Source organism: Trachemys scripta, chromosome 2, assembly GCF_013100865.1.
Source record: "Trachemys scripta elegans isolate TJP31775 chromosome 2, CAS_Tse_1.0, whole genome shotgun sequence".
Classification (NCBI taxonomy): Eukaryota; Metazoa; Chordata; order Testudines; family Emydidae; genus Trachemys; species Trachemys scripta.
In genome coordinates, this window is record NC_048299.1 from 279853094 (window position 1) to 279872544 (window position 19451).

At 56.7% G+C, this 19451-nt stretch overlaps 2 protein-coding genes across 4 annotated transcripts in view; both read left to right on the plus strand.

Annotated features, from left to right (window-relative positions):
- The window catches only part of RECQL4 (RecQ like helicase 4), a 37354-nt gene extending 24256 nt beyond the window's left edge, over nucleotides 1–13098 (plus strand). Inside the window, exons 14-24 of the mRNA XM_034763748.1 lie at nucleotides 246–428; nucleotides 957–1152; nucleotides 2087–2364; nucleotides 2857–2994; nucleotides 4217–4379; nucleotides 5074–5203; nucleotides 6575–6747; nucleotides 7088–7274; nucleotides 8145–8310; nucleotides 10318–10426; nucleotides 11954–13098. Coding sequence (XP_034619639.1) covers nucleotides 246–428; nucleotides 957–1152; nucleotides 2087–2364; nucleotides 2857–2994; nucleotides 4217–4379; nucleotides 5074–5203; nucleotides 6575–6747; nucleotides 7088–7274; nucleotides 8145–8310; nucleotides 10318–10426; nucleotides 11954–12075 — 1845 coding nt within the window. The 3' untranslated portion in view covers nucleotides 12076–13098. The remainder of the gene's footprint in view (nucleotides 1–245; nucleotides 429–956; nucleotides 1153–2086; nucleotides 2365–2856; nucleotides 2995–4216; nucleotides 4380–5073; nucleotides 5204–6574; nucleotides 6748–7087; nucleotides 7275–8144; nucleotides 8311–10317; nucleotides 10427–11953) is intronic.
- Nucleotides 13099–15000: 1902 nt separating this feature from the next.
- MFSD3 (major facilitator superfamily domain containing 3) lies at nucleotides 15001–19045 on the plus strand. 3 transcript variants are annotated; one of them, XM_034763751.1, is made up of 6 exons: nucleotides 15001–15047; nucleotides 15560–16299; nucleotides 16550–16697; nucleotides 16979–17085; nucleotides 17824–17933; nucleotides 18437–19045. In XM_034763751.1, the coding sequence occupies exons 2-6, from the start codon at nucleotides 15618–15620 to the stop codon at nucleotides 18608–18610; spliced, it is 1221 nt and encodes a 406-aa protein (XP_034619642.1). In that variant the 5' UTR covers nucleotides 15001–15047; nucleotides 15560–15617; the 3' UTR covers nucleotides 18611–19045. The 3 variants fall into 3 exon arrangements, with proteins under 3 accessions (XP_034619642.1, XP_034619641.1, XP_034619640.1); XM_034763750.1 differs by having other exon boundaries at nucleotides 15024–15099; XM_034763749.1 differs by lacking the exon at nucleotides 15001–15047 and having other exon boundaries at nucleotides 15106–16299.
- Nucleotides 19046–19451: the final 406 nt, after the last annotated feature.

A 19451-nucleotide genomic window follows, 5' to 3' on the forward strand; every position in this document is an offset into this window, starting at 1 on the left:
CTGAGATGAGCTGTCAGACCAAACTCCTGGCTGCTAATTTCCTCCTGGGTAACTGCATTCTGACCCCCTGTGTTCCTCTCGAGGCACCATTCTCTCCTCCTGCCCTGTGATGTTGGGAGGAGGAGATTGGGATTCTCCAGAGAGCTGGCGGGAAGGGGCTGTCCCCCACGTGTGGCGCACCACTGCCTCTCGGCCGGGAAATGCCAGCCCCTGGCATTGGGGAGTGACAGCTCTTCTCCCTGCAGGTTCTTCGGGACCGCCTGGGGGTGCGCTGCCTTCTGGGCCTTACAGCCACGGCCACACTAGCCACAGCGCAGGATGTGGCCCATCACTTGGGCATCCGGGAGGAGGAGGGGATAGCGGTGCGCTCTGCTGCCGTTCCCCCAAACCTGCACCTTTCGGTCTCGACGGACAGGGACAAGGATCAGGTAGGGAGGGGGAGCAGGGCTCTCCGGGAGCTTGGAGGAGACTCGCCTGGGCGTTGAAGCACTAGAGCAGCTTTCTGCCATCTCGCTAAATCCCAGCTCGGGGGATCAACTTCAATTCCCCCTGTGGTTTCAGTCCAGGATTCATCCCTTCCTGACCTCAGTGGTTGCGTAGTGTTCTTTGGAGCTGCTAGACGGCTGCCGTGCATGTCTCCTCCACAAGTGGCTGCTCTCCGAGGGTGCATGAAATGATCCATGTGTGTCGTAGCCTCGCTCTGGGATCCTTTGGGGTGCCAGGCTTTCTCTGGGATCCCCACGTATTCATTCTATGCTGCACGGGGAATGGAATTCACCAGGAGTGGGTTGGGGAGTTGTCCATGGGACGGGGTCAGTGTCCCTGCCTTCGGGGGGGCTCGTACGCTCAGGTGTGGGCTTTTCCGGCCCTGTGAGAGGAGCGAGCTGCCTTGAGAAGCTCCTAGGGAGTGAAGCGTCTGTAGAGCGGAAACCCATTCTCTCCTTGTCTGGTTCCAGGCCCTGGTCTCGTTGCTGCAGGGAGAGAGGTTTGGGGGCCTGGACTCGGTCATTGTTTACTGCACACGGCGAGAGGAGACGGCCCGGATTGCGGCGCTGATCCGCACGCGCCTCCAGGGCGTAACGCTCAGGGAGTCCACGCCTGCTGAGGAGCAGCACCAGGACGATAGTGCTGGGAAGAGGAAGAAAGCCAAGGGTAAGAAAGGGCCATCGCTGGGCTTTCCTGCAGCTACAGAGAGGGAAGCGTGAGCCAGCCCCTCCCCTGAGATTAGCCTGTGCACCAGCCTTGGGCATCTCTGAACAGACGTGCGCTGGAGCAGGGGAGGCCGCTGGGACGCAGCAGGTTAGGGATGGAATTGCCGTGTGGAGGGAGCTGTCTAAGACACATCGGACTGGCTCGGACCACTAGACCCTTCAGTCCAGCAGCGAGCCTCTGATGGTGCAAATACCTGACGCTTCAGTGGAAGGTGACGCTCACTTCCCCTCCCCCACACCATGCACCCGTCCTGGACGTACAGGGCTGCACGTGGGGACAGGGAAATGCCTTCCCAAGCTCTACGAGCATCAGCTGCACGGGCTTTGCTTCCCCCGTGACCGACCATCGTAGCAAACATGGCAGCATGTGGTGGCCGGGAGGGCTGAACCACCTCAGGGGACGTCACATGAGTGATGTCAGGAAGGGCGCTTTGTCCAAGGACTCCTGCTGGCTGGCCCCTGGGCCTGGCCAGGCTTTTGACTCTGTTCCTTGGCCGCAGCTTGAACCAATCCCACCCCTGCAACCGGGAGCTCTGGCTCAGCCATGCCCACATCAGAGCCTCGGAGCATAAACGAGGAGCGAAAACTGAATCGCTTAAAATCGAGGCTTAAAGCTCTATTGTAGAAACCCTATTGGGAGAACGACTCGGGATTGGTCATCTGCCGGTCCAGGGCAGATGATGTCACTGCTCCCCAGCGTGGGGGTGACTAACCGGGGGTGGGGGATGTTTCCTGAACGCGTTGTCTGTTGCTCGTTTCCACCTCTGACGAATTAGTGAGTGCTCACAGGGTGCTCTGACAACGGGAAGCCCTACATCCGTGCTAATGATGATCATTCAGTGGTGGGCTCTTCTCTCTCCATGTCTGTGGCGTAGCTAAGAAGAGCATCCGGTGCCCTCTGAAGTGGGTCGCCGATTCCTACCATGGCGGCATGTCCGCCACCGAGCGCCGCCGGGTCCAGAACAACTTCATGTGCGGCCAGCTGCGGATCGTGGTGGCCACGGTGGCCTTTGGCATGGGGCTAGACAAGTCCGACGTGCGTGGGATCGTGCACTACAACATGCCCAAGAACTTTGAGAGCTACGTGCAGGAGATCGGCCGGGCGGGGCGGGACGGGAAGCCAGCGCATTGCCATCTCTTCTTGGATCCGGAGGTAATTGCTGCTGGAGGGGTGGGGCTAATCCAAGAGCCAGGGCATCCCACCAGCCACATCTGCTGCAGCCAGTCAAAATCCCAGCCCAACTGAACGCACTGGGTGCTGCAGCCGTTCTAGAGGGGAATGGCTCTCGTGCCCCAATGAATCCGATAGCAGGGGCTCTCTAGGGCTTACAGGGTGCCCAAGCATGGCTTTAGGCACAGCCAGCCCTGGAGCCCTGTGCTGATGGAGCCAGTCACGGGCTTGGACCAGCACTGAGAACAGAGTGAGGAGGAGACTTGCCACAGATCCAGACTGACGGGGAAATGTCCTCCTCCCACCTCGTTCCTCGCCGCCCAGCAGGCGGCAATTCTCGGCCCCGTTTTCCCCGCCAGCAGCTGGGAAGCTCCAGGCTCAGCGTGCGTGGCAGGGGCTGCTCTCTCGCCTGTGTGTGTGTGTGTGTGTATCTCACTGTTCACCCCACGCTCCCCGGCTCCTTGTCCTCCCCAGGGTGGGGATCTGCACGAGCTCAGGCGACACATCTACGCCGACACTGTGGATTTTTTCACCATTAAGAAGCTAGTGCAGAAGGTTTTCCCTCGCTGTAAGTGCCTGGAGCTTCACCGCAGACAACAGGACCTCAGCAGGGTGAGGAATGAGCCCTAGAGTGACCAGATGTCCCGATATTTAACCCTTTGTCCCGCGTCCCGATCAATGTACGATCGGGACCCCATTTGTCCCGATATTCAGATAAGGAGGCGAGCGGGAGGGAGGCGCCGACTCCGTGGGTGCTCTGGGGCTGGAGCACCCATGGGGAAAAATTGCAGCCAAGCTCCCCCCTCCTCGCCTCCTTCTCCCCTCCTCCCCCGAGCGCGCCGTGTCCCCGCTCCTCCCCCTGCTCCCAGCACTTCCCGCCTCCTAACAGCTGTTTGGCGGCGCTTAGTGCTTTCCGGGAGGGATGGGGGAGGAGCGGGGACGCGGCGCACTCGGAGGAGGAGGTGGAAAAGAGGCAGGGCAGGAGCGGGGACTTGGGGGAAGGGGGGGGAATGGGGGCGGGGCGAGGCGGGAAATAGGCAGAGGGTGGGCGAGCACCCACCCGGCAGAGGGGAAGTCGGCGCCGTAGGGGTGAGTGGTGGGCGGGGGGGGTGAAAAGGCAAGCGGGTGGGGGACTGAGGAGGGACGCAGCAAGCCAGCGGCGGGCAGGGGTAGCGGGGGCGGGACCTGAGGACTGAGCGGGGGCGGGACCTGAGGCAGAGTGGGGGCGGAGCCTGGGAGGAGCAGGGGTGGACTGTGGGCGGGGCTGATGGCATCCCAATGTGTCCCGATATTTTACTGTTGTGATCTGGTCACCCTAACGAGCCCTGACCGCCAGGATGGCCAATGTATGGCCTGGGCTGCCCCCTCCTTTAATACAGCGGTGCAGCCTATGGGGACTACAGGTCCCAGCATGCCGTGTTCCTTCTCGATTTGAGTGGCCTGCCCCCTTACCATCTGGCTGATGGCAGGTTCAGAGAGTGATCTTCTCTCCGGCCCCTGGAGATGATACATCTGGATCGTGCTGACACACAGGCCTGGGATGGTTCACGTGCAGCAGTAGGGCGGCTTCCCTGGGCTGCACCTTTTCTGGAGATAAAGGGGAGCTTCAGGCTGCCCGTTCAGCTTAGAATCAAGGGTCCCTCTGAACCTGGTTAGAAGTGGGTTGGGGAAGGTCTGGTCTGTGTGAGCAAAGCTGCAGCCCAGGGCCCAGCCACGTCGGCACCTGTTTGGGAGCTTGTCATGCGTGGGCTGAGGGGGGAAGGAGGTCTCCAGCCCCTGCTGCTCGCCTCTGGTACCTCGTGCTTGAAAAGGGCTCAGCGTTGTTTCCCTGCAGGGGGGCGAGGTGTTGGATGCTGAGATGATGGAGCTCATGGGAGTCGGTGAGGAGCAGGCGTGTCGGGATAATGGGATGAGTGGGCAGCAGCGAGTGTGTTACAAACACGAGCGCGCCATCCCCGTGCAGCAGACAGTGGAGTCCCTGGACATCCGAGAGGAAGGTGAGGCTCGCGCCGCATCCTGACGTGGTGATCTGGAAAGGATTCTTCCTCTCCTCAGCTCCGTGGGCAGGACGGGGCTCCTGGCCAGCGTAGTGTGGGCTTGTTTGGTTTTGTGCAACGTCCAGTGCTGGTGGCAGAGCAGACTGATCGCGGCGGGGCTGGGGCAGGGCCAGCCGGCCCCTCGGCGCGAGCTGAGCTGGGGCACGGGCGGGGCTGGCCGGCCCTGTCTTCCATTATAGGTCGGGCCAGGCCCTGCTGCTGTATCTGTTCCCCTTTCCTTCTCACAAACTTGCCCAGGCGCATCGGGGGAGGGCGAGTGCAGGGCAGCTGTCGTGTCTGGTGTTTGAGAGTTGCCCAGCCAGGCGGGGCTGCTCCCGAGTTTGCTGTGAGCACGAGGGATGTGCCTTGTGCACAGAGAAGGGAGCTGCGTGCAGCTGCTCCTCTTTAACATAGAGGGGGCGGCTCATGTCCCATCATGCCCTGCTCTTGAACAAGCCAGATGGAGGGCAGTCGCAGGTCCTGTGTGGGGCAGTCAGCAGGTGGCATGGGAGGCTAGTGTGCACCCCGGGGGAGGTGGGCCATAGCGCTGTGGGCATAGGAAACCAGAAGCCTGGCTCTGCGGGGCGACCGCAGCTCATGCCAGTCCCACCGGAGCTCCCCGTGATTGGCGCACATCTCCTCTCCTCTGTTACAGGCATCGAGACCCTGCTGTGTTACCTGGAGCTGCATCCGCAGTGCTGGGTGGAGCTGCTGCACCCCACTTTCTCCTCCTGCCGGGTGGTGTGTTACGGGGGCCCCCAGCAGCTCAGGGCAACCGCACAAAGGTTAGTCGCTGCATGGTAGGGCGTATTGAAATCTGAGTCCTTCCATGTGGGGAATGGAGAGACCTCTCGCGATGTGCAAACTCTGTGGGAAATGCCTTAATCAGATCAGACACCACTTCGAAACGGTTCCATCTGCTTCTGGGCACCTCCTTACCGGGAACCATCCTTAGGTTTTTAAGGCCCGGCTTGACAAAGCCCTGGCTGGGATGATTTAGTTGGGGTTGGTCCTGCTTTGAGAAGGGGATTGGACTAGATGACCTCCTGAGGTCTCTTCCAACCCTAATCTTCTATGATTCTATGAAGGGCTACTGAAACCCAAGTGCAGTCACGGCTCTGTAGGGAGGAGCTCAGCTGGGGGATGTTCTTGCCAGCAAGCGCTGCGGGGGCTGGCACTGGAGGAGGGGGGTGAATGGGTTGAAGGAGGGATAAGTAGGAGTCACAGGATGAAATCGGAAACGTTGCCGGGAGGATCTATGAGGAATAGGATGGAGAGCTCTTCTCCTGGGATGCTGAGAGAGAGACCGGTCCATGCCCTGGAGACTGCGCTGGCAGACACTCTGCACTGGCCGGGGGATGGATTGTCACAGCTGGGTAGGGCTCTTCCACTGTGCGTCCTCTGGCTAAGAAACAGCGAAGTGTTCCACAAAGGTGGGGCTACTTTGTGGTGCCGTAGTGAGGTGTTTCAGGGAGCGGAGGGGCAATAGATTTGAACTCTCCTCTGAAAGACTCTTTGCACTGCTGTGCTAAGGGTTATATTTAGCACTGCTGGATGCCCGGAGGGAGCGGGACGGCAGGGCTGCAGTCATCCTGGATGCTTGCTGCCTGCGGGAGTGACTGCCTGATTCAATGCAGGCTGCCAGTTTGGTCACTACACCGCTGGCCAGGTAGTACAGCAGCTGGGTTCACAAGGGGCTGAATAACCGTGCTCGGATCTTGTGCCCAGTGCGTAAACTGATGCCTCCTGGAACCAGGCAGGAATTGCGCATTGCATAGCTGGCCAGGAGCCTCCGGACTGCCTCCCACCTACCTCTGCAGTACCAGGGGTCGGTCGGTTGGCAGCGGCATACAGACTCTGATGTGGGGGGCCAGTGCAGCAAATCTGACATTAATAAAATACATGGAGCTTTGCACGTCTTACCTCATTGATCCTCGAAACCTTGCAGAGCGGTAGGGAACGGTGGCAAAGGGACGGGCCCGAGGCTGCGAAGGGAGTCTGTGTCAGAGGTAGATCTAAATTGGAGGAGTTCCTGGCTCTCTGCGCTAGCCCCCTTCTCCCCTCCCCAGTTCCCATGTTACTGCTGCTGGCTTTGATTTTTGTCTCTGGGTTCTCAGCGTCTGCATCCTTGGCTTTTTCTCTCCTCCTGCTCTCAGCTCCCCACCCATCGCAGTGTGCCTGGCCCAGGAGCGTCTGGCAGGGGTGGATCACACGCACGCCAACTCTGTGGAGTTCGACGTGATTGCACTCAGCGACTCCATGGGCTGGGAGGTTCTGCCGGTGAAGCGAGCCCTGCGCCAGCTCCAGTGGAGCACGCAGCTGCAGAAAGGTGCTGAGACTGCTTCTCCGGGGTCTAGGGCAGAGCTGGGAAGGGAGCCCCAGAGAGAGCTATGGTGGAAGGATAAAAGCCCCCCTCCTCCTGCAATCCACATGAGCTCTAAAAGTGCCACGGGTGTCTATGGGATTGGCCCTCTTGGGCACTCAGGGCAAAGCCCAGAGCCGGTGGGGGAAGCTGTTCGGTTTTCTGGCCCTGCTCAGAGCCCTGCGTTCAGTGATTCTCTTGTGTCCCCAAGGTGGGTTTGTCCCAGTGCCCCCCCTCACTGTGCGTGTGTCATCTAGTGATCTCGAGCCAGTTCCCAGAAAGAGCCCCTCCCCCTCCTTGTTGCCAGGTTGCCATGGCACTGGGAAGAGCGGTGTCCTGGTGGAATTCGGCGACCTGTCCTTTCACCTGCGCTCCTATGGAGACCTCACAGACCAGGAAATGGACTCTGTGTGCAACTTCCTGCACCACCGGGTGACGGCGCGGGAAACAACCACTCTCTGCCAGCTCCAAGCCTGCTTCAGGGCCTTCCAGAGGTGAGCATGGGCAGCCGTGGGGAACCCAGCCCCGCTCTGCACACCCCGGATGGTCAGTTCCACCTGAAGCCTCTACAAAGAGGTTTCACCTCCTGCCTCCACCCTCCCTTCCCTGCTGAGGGATGCCCCGGGTATTACTGCAATATGTGCTGGTGGTAAGACTATGGAAGCAGAGAGGGGCTCGTTGCACTTGGGAGCAATGAGTTAGACAGCAGCGGTACAGGGCGAAACGCAGACGTCCTGCGGTGTCTGTCAGCAGGTCCGACTGTGTGTGGGGCAGTGAGGAGGCAGGTACTTCTTGACTGGGGTGGGGAGCAGAGACCGACGGTCCGTGAGGTTGGCTGGGGAAGTCCACAGAGAGCTTTTGAAAACAAGGGGCATAATTTTGATCCAGATCCTGAGATGACTGGGGCCAGTGGAGCTGCTCCCACAGGAGCAAAGAACTCGCCCCCTCCACTGGTCTGCCTTCTCTGACATACACACACACAAAGCAGTGTGGCCATTCCAACTCCCCCAAGCCCTACCAAACAAACTGCTCCCTGCACGCATGCTCCTCTCCTGGGGAGAGGATGAGCGAACGAACCACACAGGGCACACACAAATCACAGCACTCTGGGCGTGATTGGCAGATACTCCGGGGACCAGGGCAAGAGAAGAACCTGCACGGAACAGACTAAAACTCCAGGGTATGGACAGAACGTGGTTATCCTGCTCTACACACACCGCCTTGCTTCTCCCCTACCATTGGGATCCGATCCCTTCTTGCTCTTCCTCCTTCCCTGTGGCTTATCCCACTCTCTTCTCCAGTTATCCTGCACCCTAAGATCTAGTGGTGCCCGTTCTATCACTAACACCCCTTTTCCTGAGCAGTGTGGCCTGCCAAGCCAGCGCCCTGTACTCGGAGAGCGTGGACGAGGAGAGGAGCTCCCAGCTGAAGGCCTTGTTGATGGACTATTTTGAGAAGAAACCTGCGCTGGACGAGACCGAGCTAATGCGCAGGGAAGACGAGGAGGCAGAAGATCTCAATAACATTAAAGTCAGCAAACCCCTTTATTTACTTCCTTTTGTTGGTATCTAGTTTTGAGCCCATCTGAGCCTCTCCAGGCTGGCTCTGAAACCCCTGTAACCATGGCAGGTAGACACTAGTTTTAGTGTCAGCTGTTGCATTGGAAAGGCTCTCTGTATAGCATATAGTTGTACCAGGGTGGGATGGGATGGACTGCATGTATGTGTATGCACACATTCTCTGAGTGCATCAAAACCTACAGCAGTGCTGGTTCCTCCTGGATTAAAGGATGTTAAGCTTTGAAAAAGGGGTGAGTGGTGTGTGTGTGTGTGAGAGGGAGAGAGAGAATGAATCTAGGAAACTCTTATCTCATTCTGGCTTTAAAACCGTTGGCGCTGCCATTTTGGTGAACATTCTGTGACTGGATTTGAGACACTTCTCTATTACTGAAGTATGGAAGCACTTTGCCGTGTGTGTGTGTGTGTGTGTGTGTGTGTGTGTGTTTTTTTCCTGCATTGCACTTTGCTTTTAGACGTTTAAAGGGATGCTATCAAATTATTCTGCACCTTTACATTTAGGACTTGTTAGCAACACGCGAGGGCCAGTCCTGGTTTCATTGACGTCATTGGCACTTCACAATTAGTACTTTGCACTTTTCATCTTCAAAGTGTCCCAAATACAAATTTAAAAGGGTATCTTGGTAAGGGTTTTACTCGATCATATGGGAGTAGAAATGTTTCCATAACTTTTGTTTTCCTTTTTTTTTTTTTCGTTTAAAAAGTCTCCCTGCACTCCCTGTTTAAACACTCTCCCTGCAGCATTCTTGTGCTAGTGCCAAACAACCAGTAAGTGAAAGTGACCAGAAACAAAAGTGAAACTGATCACTTTTTGGTTTCACTCTTGAAACTGAAGAGAGCAAAAGTGATCAGCCATGATGCTGAAAAGTAAATCTGAGGAGTTTTCCCCCTGATTCTATAATCGGAGGGTCTGTTAGATCAGTGGTTCTCAACCAGGGATTCATGTACCCCTGGGGGTACACAGGCCTTCCAGGGGTCCATCAACTCATCTAGATATTTGCCTAGTTTTACAACAGGCTACATAAAAAGCACTAGCGAATTCAATGTAAACTAAAATGTCATATAGACAATGACTTGATTATACTGCTCTATACACTGACACGCAAGTACAATATTTATATTCCAATTGATGTATTTTATGTGGTAAAAATAAGAAAGTCAGCAATTTTTCAGTGTCCCAATGTGCTGTGACACTTTCATATTTGTATGTCTGATTTTGTAAGCAAGTGGTTTTTAAGTGAGGTGAACCTTGGGGGTACGCAAGAGAAATCCGACTCCTGAAAGGGGGCCAGTACTCTGCAAAGGTTGAGAGCCAGTGTGTTAGATGGACAACAATGTCTAATCCAGGTTTCTGTATTGCACTCTGTTTTGGAATATGGCTTTTATCGTGTGTCCCTGTTCTGTAACCAAAAGAAAACTATCTAAGGCCATGTCTACACAACCACTTATGTTGGCAAAACGTAAGTCGCTCAGGGGTGTGAAAAAAACAGCCCCCTGAGCAACATAAGTTTTGCCGGCATAAGTGGTCATGTGCACAAGTGCTATGTCGGCGGGAGAGCTTCTCTCACCAACATAGCAACTGCCGCTCATGGGGGTGGTTTAATAATGTGGCCGGGGGAGCTCTCTCCCGTCGGCATAGAGCAGCTACACGAGAGATCTCACAGCGACACAGCTGAATTGGTACAGCAGTGCCGCTGTCAGCTCGCTAGGGTAGACATGGCCTAAATCCAAGCACCGGAAGAGACCACAACTCACTGATTTGGTCCCAGTTAATTTTATCCCTTGGTGTGAAGTGGGTTGTGAGTGCTTAATAGCATTGTTTTTGGATTTGTCCGATCAAGAAATGGTGTCTCCCAACACTATGAGGCTGTAGAGAGAAGGAACCTTCCGGGGAGACCAAGAGGGAACCTGGTTTATTTTCCCCCAAAAGCCTAACGAATTTCAAATGTTTTCTCTCTAGCTGCGGGACTGGGAAGGGCAGATCCGCTCGGACATCCGGAATTTCCTGTCTATCCGCCAGGATGAGAAGTTCTCTGGCAGAGCTATTGCCAGGATATTTCACGGCATTGGTAAGGAAAGCCGAGTGCAGGACTGGATTCCGATCTGCCTTTTGCTGCTTATGTAATATGACTTGCCATAATGCTAGGCATCTTCTGCCTGATCTCTGTCACCGCTGCACAGATCTCATCTTAAGCCTCCTTAAAATGTCTTTGTAACCATGGCTATGGTGAAAGGTGCTGGCTTGGAGCCTGAAGGAGACCTGCTCCCGCTGCTGTCCTTGTCAGTTATGGTGAAATGGTATGCAACCCCTCGGTCCTAGGGAGGGGAGTGTAACCCCCACTGTTGAGCTGCAGGGGACCTCTGACACTCGGGATGGACTTCCCCAGCCAGGGGGAGTGTGTACCTGTCACGGTTACAGGGTGAGCTGTGCTGTGAGGACAGGTTTCGCTACCTTCCCCTCTTTCTGGGAGGAATCACACAGTCTTGCCTCTCTCTGACGGGGCATCTGGGCTGCAGTCCCCTGGCACCACCGATGTTAACCCACCAGGCCCAGCTTGTTTGGCACCTGCAAGCCCTTTTCCTTCGGGGGCCTTTGGCAGCAGCTGCTTAGAGAGACAAAACCAGCTTGTCCCAAGCATAGCCTCATGCATGCACTCCAAAGGGCCAGAACATGCAGAGCAACGGTAACGGCCTGTGAGCTTGTTTCCCCGACCTTGATCTTCATCTTTCCTTGCCAGCATGGGAAGTTCCCTCCTTCTCTGGGTGGGGAGCCAGCCTGCTTGCTGCAGCTCCTGTCTCCTTGCATCCCTGTCAGCGCTCACCGGCAGCCCCCAGCAACTCACTCCACTGCCCTTCCTTCCTTCCCTAGGCTCAGTATCCCTTCGCTCCTGAGTTCAGGCCTGGGAAGAATAAACTCTACCCGCCTGCTCGGAGCCAGGCCAGGGTATTCCCCAATTAATAGCATCCCCGCTGTTTCTTGGAGGACCCTTAGTGATCTCTGGGACTGGACCTTACCTTCATCATTGTTTGGTTTCCTCTTGGTTCCCCCCTAACAGCCTCTGATTTAACTCCTTGCTGCCCAGCAGGATAATATCAAACAGGTGAACTGAGGGGCATATGATGATGATAAAAAATAGGAGACATAACTCCCTCCTCCTGCACAGGACCCCATGTTGCTCGCTTGGCTTTGTCTCCCTCTAGTAGCCATACCACATACCGGTTTAGGAATCTGCTACTGCTTTTGAACTAAGACACTGGCTTTTAGCTCAGTAGAGGCCCATGCTTTTAGATGCAGATGACCTGGGTTCAGTCCCCTTAGCTGACTTGTCCAGGGACGTTGTCATTGTGGGAACAAGGTTACAGTCTCCTAGAGCTCTGTGGGCCTGTCTGACACAGGTGTGTAATTCCACTGAACTCCAGAAGTTGACCCTGGTGTAATGGAGCAGGGAATCAGGCCTAGGCCTAAGCCACATATGCTCAGCTGCTGTTAATGTCTCGGTCGCTTGTGTGACAGCTTTGCCCACTGTTCTGTTCCCTGAGCGAGAGGCGGGTGATGGGCTCAGGAGCTGAGTGGGGCTTTTTCTATCTCTGAACAGGGAGCCCATGTTACCCCGCTCAGGTCTACGGACGAGACCGCAGGTTCTGGAGGAAATACATCCACTTTGACTTCAACAGAATTATGCGCCTGGCCACGGAGGAGATTATCCGATGCAAATGAGTCTGCGAGGGCAGGGGTGTGATCCACGCAACGTCTGACACTGACCAGCAGGGAAATGGGACGGCACAACCGCCACCAGAGCAGGCCATGGCTCCGAATGCCGCAGCTCCTGTGTTCCGTTCACCTCACTGCAGATCCCAGGAGCTCCCACGAGGGACCTTTATCTAATGGCTGTGTCATGCTTCTAGTCCCAGTGCTGGGAACCAGGGCACCCACGTGCATTGGGGACTCCTCTGCAGATCCCACCAGGCAGGGTCCCTGCTTTTCAGAAGTGGCGAGGATACGCCGTGGGCTGTGCCTGAAGGAGGCTGGGCGAGAGAACGGTTAGAGCCTGAGGTTGGCTGGGAGGAAGAGGCTTTGGGCGATTAGCCCAGTTGACTGTATATAAATGTCCCTTTTAAGGTTCAGTCCCCTAGACCTGCCCCAAGCAAACGCACCTCTCTGGCTCAGGGAGGCGAGTCACCAGCCCTGTGTGCTGGGGCTTGTCTTGTCTTCCCACTTTTCAGGGCTAACTCTACTATGGTGGTCTTCTCATTTTGCAAAATTGTACAACAGCTGAACACCGTTCCTGCCCCAGCCCTGCCTCTCACCCCCAGTACAGGGGGAGGACGGACTGGGTACAGACGGACTTTTCTCAGACGTGGGCTGTGAATAGACACATTCAGTTTGCCCGGGATATTCAATAACCATCTTGGGAGGTGGCAACGTTTGGCCAGTTCAGGAGGGGGTGGGATGCTGTCCATACATTTAGATGGTGCAGAGGAGGTGGAATGCCCCACCCAACGTGCCATTGTGTGTGTAAAAAGTAACAGACGTTCGTGTCTGTATTTACGTTCGAGCTTTGACTGTTGTGGTGGTTCCCCTCGCTAACGATTGTCTGTTGCTCAGTGTCCGTTCTAATGCCTTTGGAATGTCTTCTCAGTGCTGTTCTATTTCCACTGACCATCTGGAATCTTTGTTTCCCCTCTTCCATCTGGGACCATGTTTGGGTTTTATATTCACACTAATAAAGAGTGACTTTTTAAAGTGCCTGTGACTTCACCTCTCAGTCCTTCCCTTCCTGCTGTGTGAGCAGAGTTGCAAGACTCCGCCTGTCTCCCTGGGAGCTGCTGGGGGTGGTGGGGCACTGCAGGGTTGGGGGATTTGGACATGTGGAGTGATCTCGTCAAAGGCACCTGGGAGAGGGAGGAGCCCTAATTCTGTGGGTGCCTTTGCATATCCCACCCTTTGGTTTTTATCTACATAAACTAAACCCAAAAGCCAACCTTCACAGCCGGCCCTTGTTTTCAAGTGGGACAGATTGGGTTATGCTACTCTGCACCTTGGTATAAGGGGAGGTCAGGGGGATGCTTGGGAGAAGCTCCCCAATCCAGACGCGGTACCAGCACAGTCCTGCAATCCAGCTGGCAGTTCTCGGGCCTGTGTTATACAGGAGGTCAGGTGCTTGTCTGGTCCCCACTAGCCTTGCAATCTATAAAACTCCTCTTTTTTTTTAAAAATCCACTAAGGTTGCAGCCTGTCTGGTAGCTTAATAAGTATGTGTGTAGAACTGCTTTCAGAACTGGCCCCCCAATGAACCTTTCGTATCTCCCAGCTGACCCCGCTCTGTGTATCGAGCGTGCTCTGTACAGGGCCAGGCTTAACGCATGCTAATGGCTGTAACTGGATTTTCATGCCACTGAAAGCCTGCAGGCCTCTTGCAAACAGGCACAGGCCGGATGTTGGGAGGGCAAGCTTCCCTGCTTGGGAGGGCCCCCACTTCTGGAGGTGAGAGGGACCTCACCAGGGGTCATTCAGCCCTTAGCTCCTCTGCTGACACCCCCTCCACCCCCCCACAAAGACACACCTCCAGCACGGCTCTGCAGCTCCAGCAAAGGTGTAGAGGCAGCTGGGGTCAGAGAGATGGGCAAGTCCGTGTTTGACTGGCAGGGCACAGAATGTCCTCGCAGCGGCCTGGAGAGTGGGGCCGGGGAAGGGTCAGTGATGGAAAGCAGTCTCCCTTCGGAGGGGAGGCCTATGTGAAATACAGCCATGCTGTGTGTTCAGGCCTGGGGGGGGGGATGGGCACTGGGCAGCAGGGCGGGGCACCACAGGTGGTACGTATTTGCTGCCCCCTCCCCCCTTGACCTTTGCTAAAATGGGTAAGGCCTATGGAACTAGCTGGTGTCTCTCCAGGGGTGAGGTGGTGCAGTGTGGGGCTGGTGGACTGGCACGCCGTAGCAGGGGCTGGTGCCAGCGTCGGTGTGGGTGTGTGTGTGGGGGGTGATGTGGCTGGTTAGCGCTATAGGCTGCGCTGCTGATGAAGGTGAGACAGGGCGCAGGCTGGTCGTGAGCTCCGAGCTGTTGGGGGCTGTGGCACTGGGGGTTGGGGAGGGGATCTGGGGGTGGAGGGGGTGCAGGAGCGATGGGGGGGCAGTAGGGGCTCTGGGGGGCAGGTGCCATGGGCCCTGTGGGGGGCAGTGCAGGGGTGGGGCCGCTCTAGAAGGAGGGGCAGGGCAGCATGGGGATGGGGGGTTCAGGTTGTGCCCCCCCAGGGCCAGGGACGTGGCCTGGGCACATGCTGGAGTGGAGCAGAGCTGGGGGGCCACGACCGCTCTGCCAGGCAGCCTCTGGGCCCCGCCCCCTCGGAAGGGGCCTGTGGGGGAGGGTCAGAGGCAGCCAGCCCTGCATGGCAACCATAGAGAAGAGCGAGAGGCATGCTAGAAGGGCCCTCCGCCACCCGACCCCCACGAGCAGCAGCCCAGACGGGACCCCTCTGCGCAGCCGCGGACCAGCCACTAGCGCGCAGTCGCTCCTCAGGCAGTGGGCGTGGCTGGGTCGCAGCGGGACAGGCGGCCCCTCTAGCCGGCACTTCCGCGTTCTCTGTGGCTGTGGAGGACCCAGGAGCTGCTGCAGACCCCAGAGTTTCCCCCCACGCCCCCCCCCCGGAGCCGCCAGCCCCTCGCAGCCCCGCCCCGGAGCGGCAGCGGGGGGTGAGCCCCGCCCACTGGGGGGTGTCTGGGCTCGAGAGTCTTGGCTGTCACAGTGGTGGTCCTGTCGCCATGGTGACTGTTGCCATGGCATCAAGCCCTAGTGGGGGCATTGGGGGGCGTTGCCGTGGCAGCGCTGGGGTGTGGCTGTCACTATGGCCTCAGGGCCGGGGTGTTGCCGTGGCAGCGCTGGGGTGTGGCTGTCACTATGGCATCAGGGCCGGGGTGTTGCCGTGGCAGCGCTGGGGTGTGGCTGTCCCTGTGGCAGCAGTGGCTACATGGTGTCTCTGTTACCATGGCATCAGGTGACAGGTACCGTGGTACCCGTTGCCGTTGCATCGGGTGACGCCAGGGCCTGGGCCAGTGCAGCCAAGCTGGTGCCCCCTCTCCTGCTCCTCGTACATGCGCCTCGAATTCCCAAGCTGAGGCCGAGGCCCAGGCCTTAACCCCTGCTGTGCTTGGCCTCTCCCCTCGCCGAGGCCGATGTAACGTCTCTCGGTTTGTGTTCCCCACAGCCCAGCGGATCTCCCCCAGATCTTGTCCTGCCTGAGCCCCTCGGCCTGGGGCTGAAGGATGAACTCTAAGTATGTGCTGCTGGGGGGCCTGTACTTTGTCCAAGGGATGCCATATGGGCTACAGTCCGGCCTGCTGCCCATCTATCTCCGCAGCGTGGGCCTCTCCTTCACCAAGATCAGCTTCACCAAAATGCTCTACCTGCCCTGGGTCCTCAAGATGCTGTGGGCTCCTTTAGTGGATCAGTACCACACCAAGCAGACCTGGCTGGTGTTCAGCATGTCTGGACTAGTGCTGGCCTGCCTAGCATGTGCCACTATGTCGCCAGAGACCAACTTCCTGCCCGTCGCTGTCCTGCTGCTGCTCATGAACTTCTTTGCTTCTGTCCAGGACATCGCGGTGGACGGAGTAGCCGTTCGGCTCCTGGGGCAGGAGGAGATCGGGTACGGCAACACCATCCAAGTGGTGGCTTACAAACTGGGTTCCGTGCTGGCGGGAGGAGGCCTCCTGACCTTGATGCACCTGTTGGGCTGGGGGGTTCTCTTCTTGCTTCTGGCCACCATTTATCTTCTGGCCATACTGTACGTGTGGAACGCTCCGGAACTGCAGCTCACGCTGGGACGGTCTTCCCAGGATGGCCAGCCCCGGGCAAGAACCTTTAACCCTTGGAGAATTCTCCAGGAGCTCTTCCATGTGCCGGGCACCCTTTGGACCGCTGGCTTTGTCCTCCTCTACAAGCTTGGTGAGTGCCTGCCCGGTGGGGTGGGGGTGGGGGGTTCCCCTAAGGAAAGGAGTGTTTAGAGTGGAGCACTCAGCAGGGCTGCAGGTGGAAAGGAGCTATTGGATGTAACAGCTGCAAATCTAGACAGGGTCACCTGCTGGAGCCATTCAAGCTCCCTGTTGTGCTGTTGGACACCCTTACATGCAGGGAAGAGTCTGATAGAGCATGAACTCGGCTGTGGCTCACCTGATGGTGTCCTTTTCCCTTGCAGGTGAGCAGGGTGCCACCACCATGTTCCCACTCTTCCTGCTGGACCATGGATTCTCCACCCAGCAACTTGGCTTCTGGAACGGGGTGGTAGCCATGGTCTTCTCCATCACAGGTTCCTCGCTGGGTGGCCAGCTGATGTCCAAGCAGAGGTTAAGTGTAGAACAGGGCTATGACGCCTCCCTTCTTGTATGGGGCGAAAGGGACTGGTTTGTAGGTGGGGTGGGAGAGGCGTGTGTGGTAGGAGAGGGCAGTGAGGTGCCTGGTGCTGTTTTGATTGCTCTTGGGCCCAGCTGTGTGTCTGATTCATGATCCTTCCTCTCAGTCAAATGGGGAGGAACCAAACACAACCCTTGTTCTTCCTCTGCTTGCAGTGTCCTGCTGCACTCACTTCCTTAACCATTTCTGCATTGGGCTTGTGTCTTCTTTCCAGGCGGCCGCTGTCTCTGCTGAAGGCTCTGTTACTGCTCCGCTTCTGTAGCCTGAACTTGCAGACCTTTTTGGTCTTCATCTACGATGATGGAGTGTCTCTCTTCAAAGGTGAGCACCACCCAGCTGAGCAGAAGAGGGCTCCTGGTTGATATGGGGTGAAGGGAAAGAGGACAGAGAGGCAGTGCAGGGCTGGTCAGAAATTTTCCCTCAGAACTGTGTTTTGAGGGAAAACTGGGTTTTCAACTATACAATAATTTGGGCAACGGGTTTCTGATTTCCATGGAAAATTTTGATTTAGTCAAACTAAACCCACCAGAACATTTCAGTTTGGATCTGCTGTCGGGCTTCATGGCTGAACTATATCCTCTGTATGCAGCACGTCCGGGGACTCTCATGATGCACCCTGTCCTCCCTCCAAGAGGGAAGACCATGGTGCATCTTGGGAGATGTAGTTCGATATGGAAGCCCAGCCTATAGAGGAGAATGGGAGTGTGAGGCATCCGAACTACATCTCCCAGGTGGCATTTTGACAGCATTTCCAAATGGAAATATTTTAGTTTGGGGCCAAAACATTTTACCAGAAAATCTAAATTTCATAGAAAAGTTCAATGAAAACAATTTAGTTTTTTCACAGAAGTTTTCATGTTGGGGGGACCCCTGTTTTCTGCCCAGCTCTTTCTGAGAGGTCCAGTGACTTGCGCATGGCCCCAGCGAGTGTCAGCGTCAGAACTGGGAGCAGAACTCTGGAGAAGCTGCTCCCAGTCCTGTGCTTGGGCCATGCCTCTCTCCAACCCTGAACTGATCACCGCATTACTCCCCTGTTGCCATGTCCTGCTGTATGTGTAGGGGCTGCGATCCTGAGTATCTGTGTCCAGCACTTCATTGGAGGGCTGATCACCACCCTGGCTTTCAGCACCATGATGCAGTGCACGCAGAGGGCGGATGGCAGCATACAGGTACCCTGCAACCAGCACCTCTGGAAATGCGGCTCAAGAGGGACTAGAATCAATGGGCACTTCAGCCATTTGCGTCCCTGTCTGCAAACTGGGGCTGTTAATGTAGTATCCACCAGTGTCAGCGGGCTGCTGAGACGGTTCACTCCTCCGTATTAGTGAAGAGCCCTGAGATCTGAGTCTCTGTCTGACCCTCCCAGACGTGACTGCGCCCCGAGGGAGGCATTATCTGCACTGGGCAGATGGGGAACACAGGCACAGAAAAGGGAGCTGAGTTGCCCAAAGTCACAGGCCACCCTGCAGCCTTGGAGATGAGGCTTGGCTCCAAGCTGCTGACGGGAATGACAGTCGGGTGCTTTCTGGAGCTCCTGGCCCTTTCCTGCAGCCCTCGGCTGGGCAGGGTTTAGGCACTATCTGGGCTGCCTGGGTCTCTCTGTTTGACAGCTTATGTGGGTCTCTCTTTGTGTTTGCCACCCTTCATGCTGGTGCGTGTCTGCCCTTTGCAGGCCACTCATTACAGTTTCCTGGCCACCCTGGAAGTGCTGGGCAAACTGGCATTCAGCACCTTTGTCGGGAGCATCGTGGACTGGCTGGGCTTTGTATCCAGTTTCTGCTGCTTCCTCTTCCTCTCCTTCACCTCTGTGCTCTACGTCCTGAATGTGCCTCCTGGCGGGAGCTGAAGGAGACATGCCTGGCCTCTCCAGGGATTCACTGTGGATGGGCCGTGGGCCAGGCTTAAGGGATGGACGGCTGAGAATCTCCCTGGCTGGACTTGCAGAGGCCTCGAGCAGGCGTATTAATTTGCACTCCTGGTGGACATTGGAGGAGCCCAAAAATGCCTGTGAAAATGAAACATCACAGGGCCAAATCCTAAGACGCTGAGCGCCTTCTGCTGGAGCCCTCAGGAATTGCAGGGGCTCAGCATTTCCCTGTGGGTGTCTCCGCAGCTGTAACCAATGTCTAAGTAAGATCTTCTCCTCTCCCACCCCCGGTATGGCCTACACTCCTAGCTTTCACCAGAGCTGCCTTAGGGAGCCAGGTCGCGTCTGCGCCGAGCCAGGGGTCCTGCGCTCACACTCCAGCCTCTCGGATCTGAAATTAAAAGGTTTGTTTACTGAATGTGTCTCCTTCTCCTGCCCTGCACCACACTCACGTCCCCTTGCTGAGAGAGTCGGAGGCCAGGCTGGGCCCTGGGAAGGGAGGAGCAGGGCTGTCGGTGAGCAGGGCCAAGCCGCGTCCCAGCTCCGGGGTTTGATGTTCTTGTGAAGGGTTAGACTGGTGCAAGCTGCCCCCAGCCACATCGCAGAGTGTTCAGCTGGCTGCTGCCTGGGTCTGTGCATAGCAGAGTCCTGAGCCAGCAGGCAGGTCAGTCTCCCAGCCCTGCAGGCTCGGGGTGCAGTCTCAGGCTTCAGAGGAGAGGCATGTGACCAAGTGTGTCCAGGAAACGCCTGACGCATTGCTGGGGGGAGTTTTCTCCCCTATTAGAATAGTTATGGTATCCTAATTAGAGTAAGGGTTAAA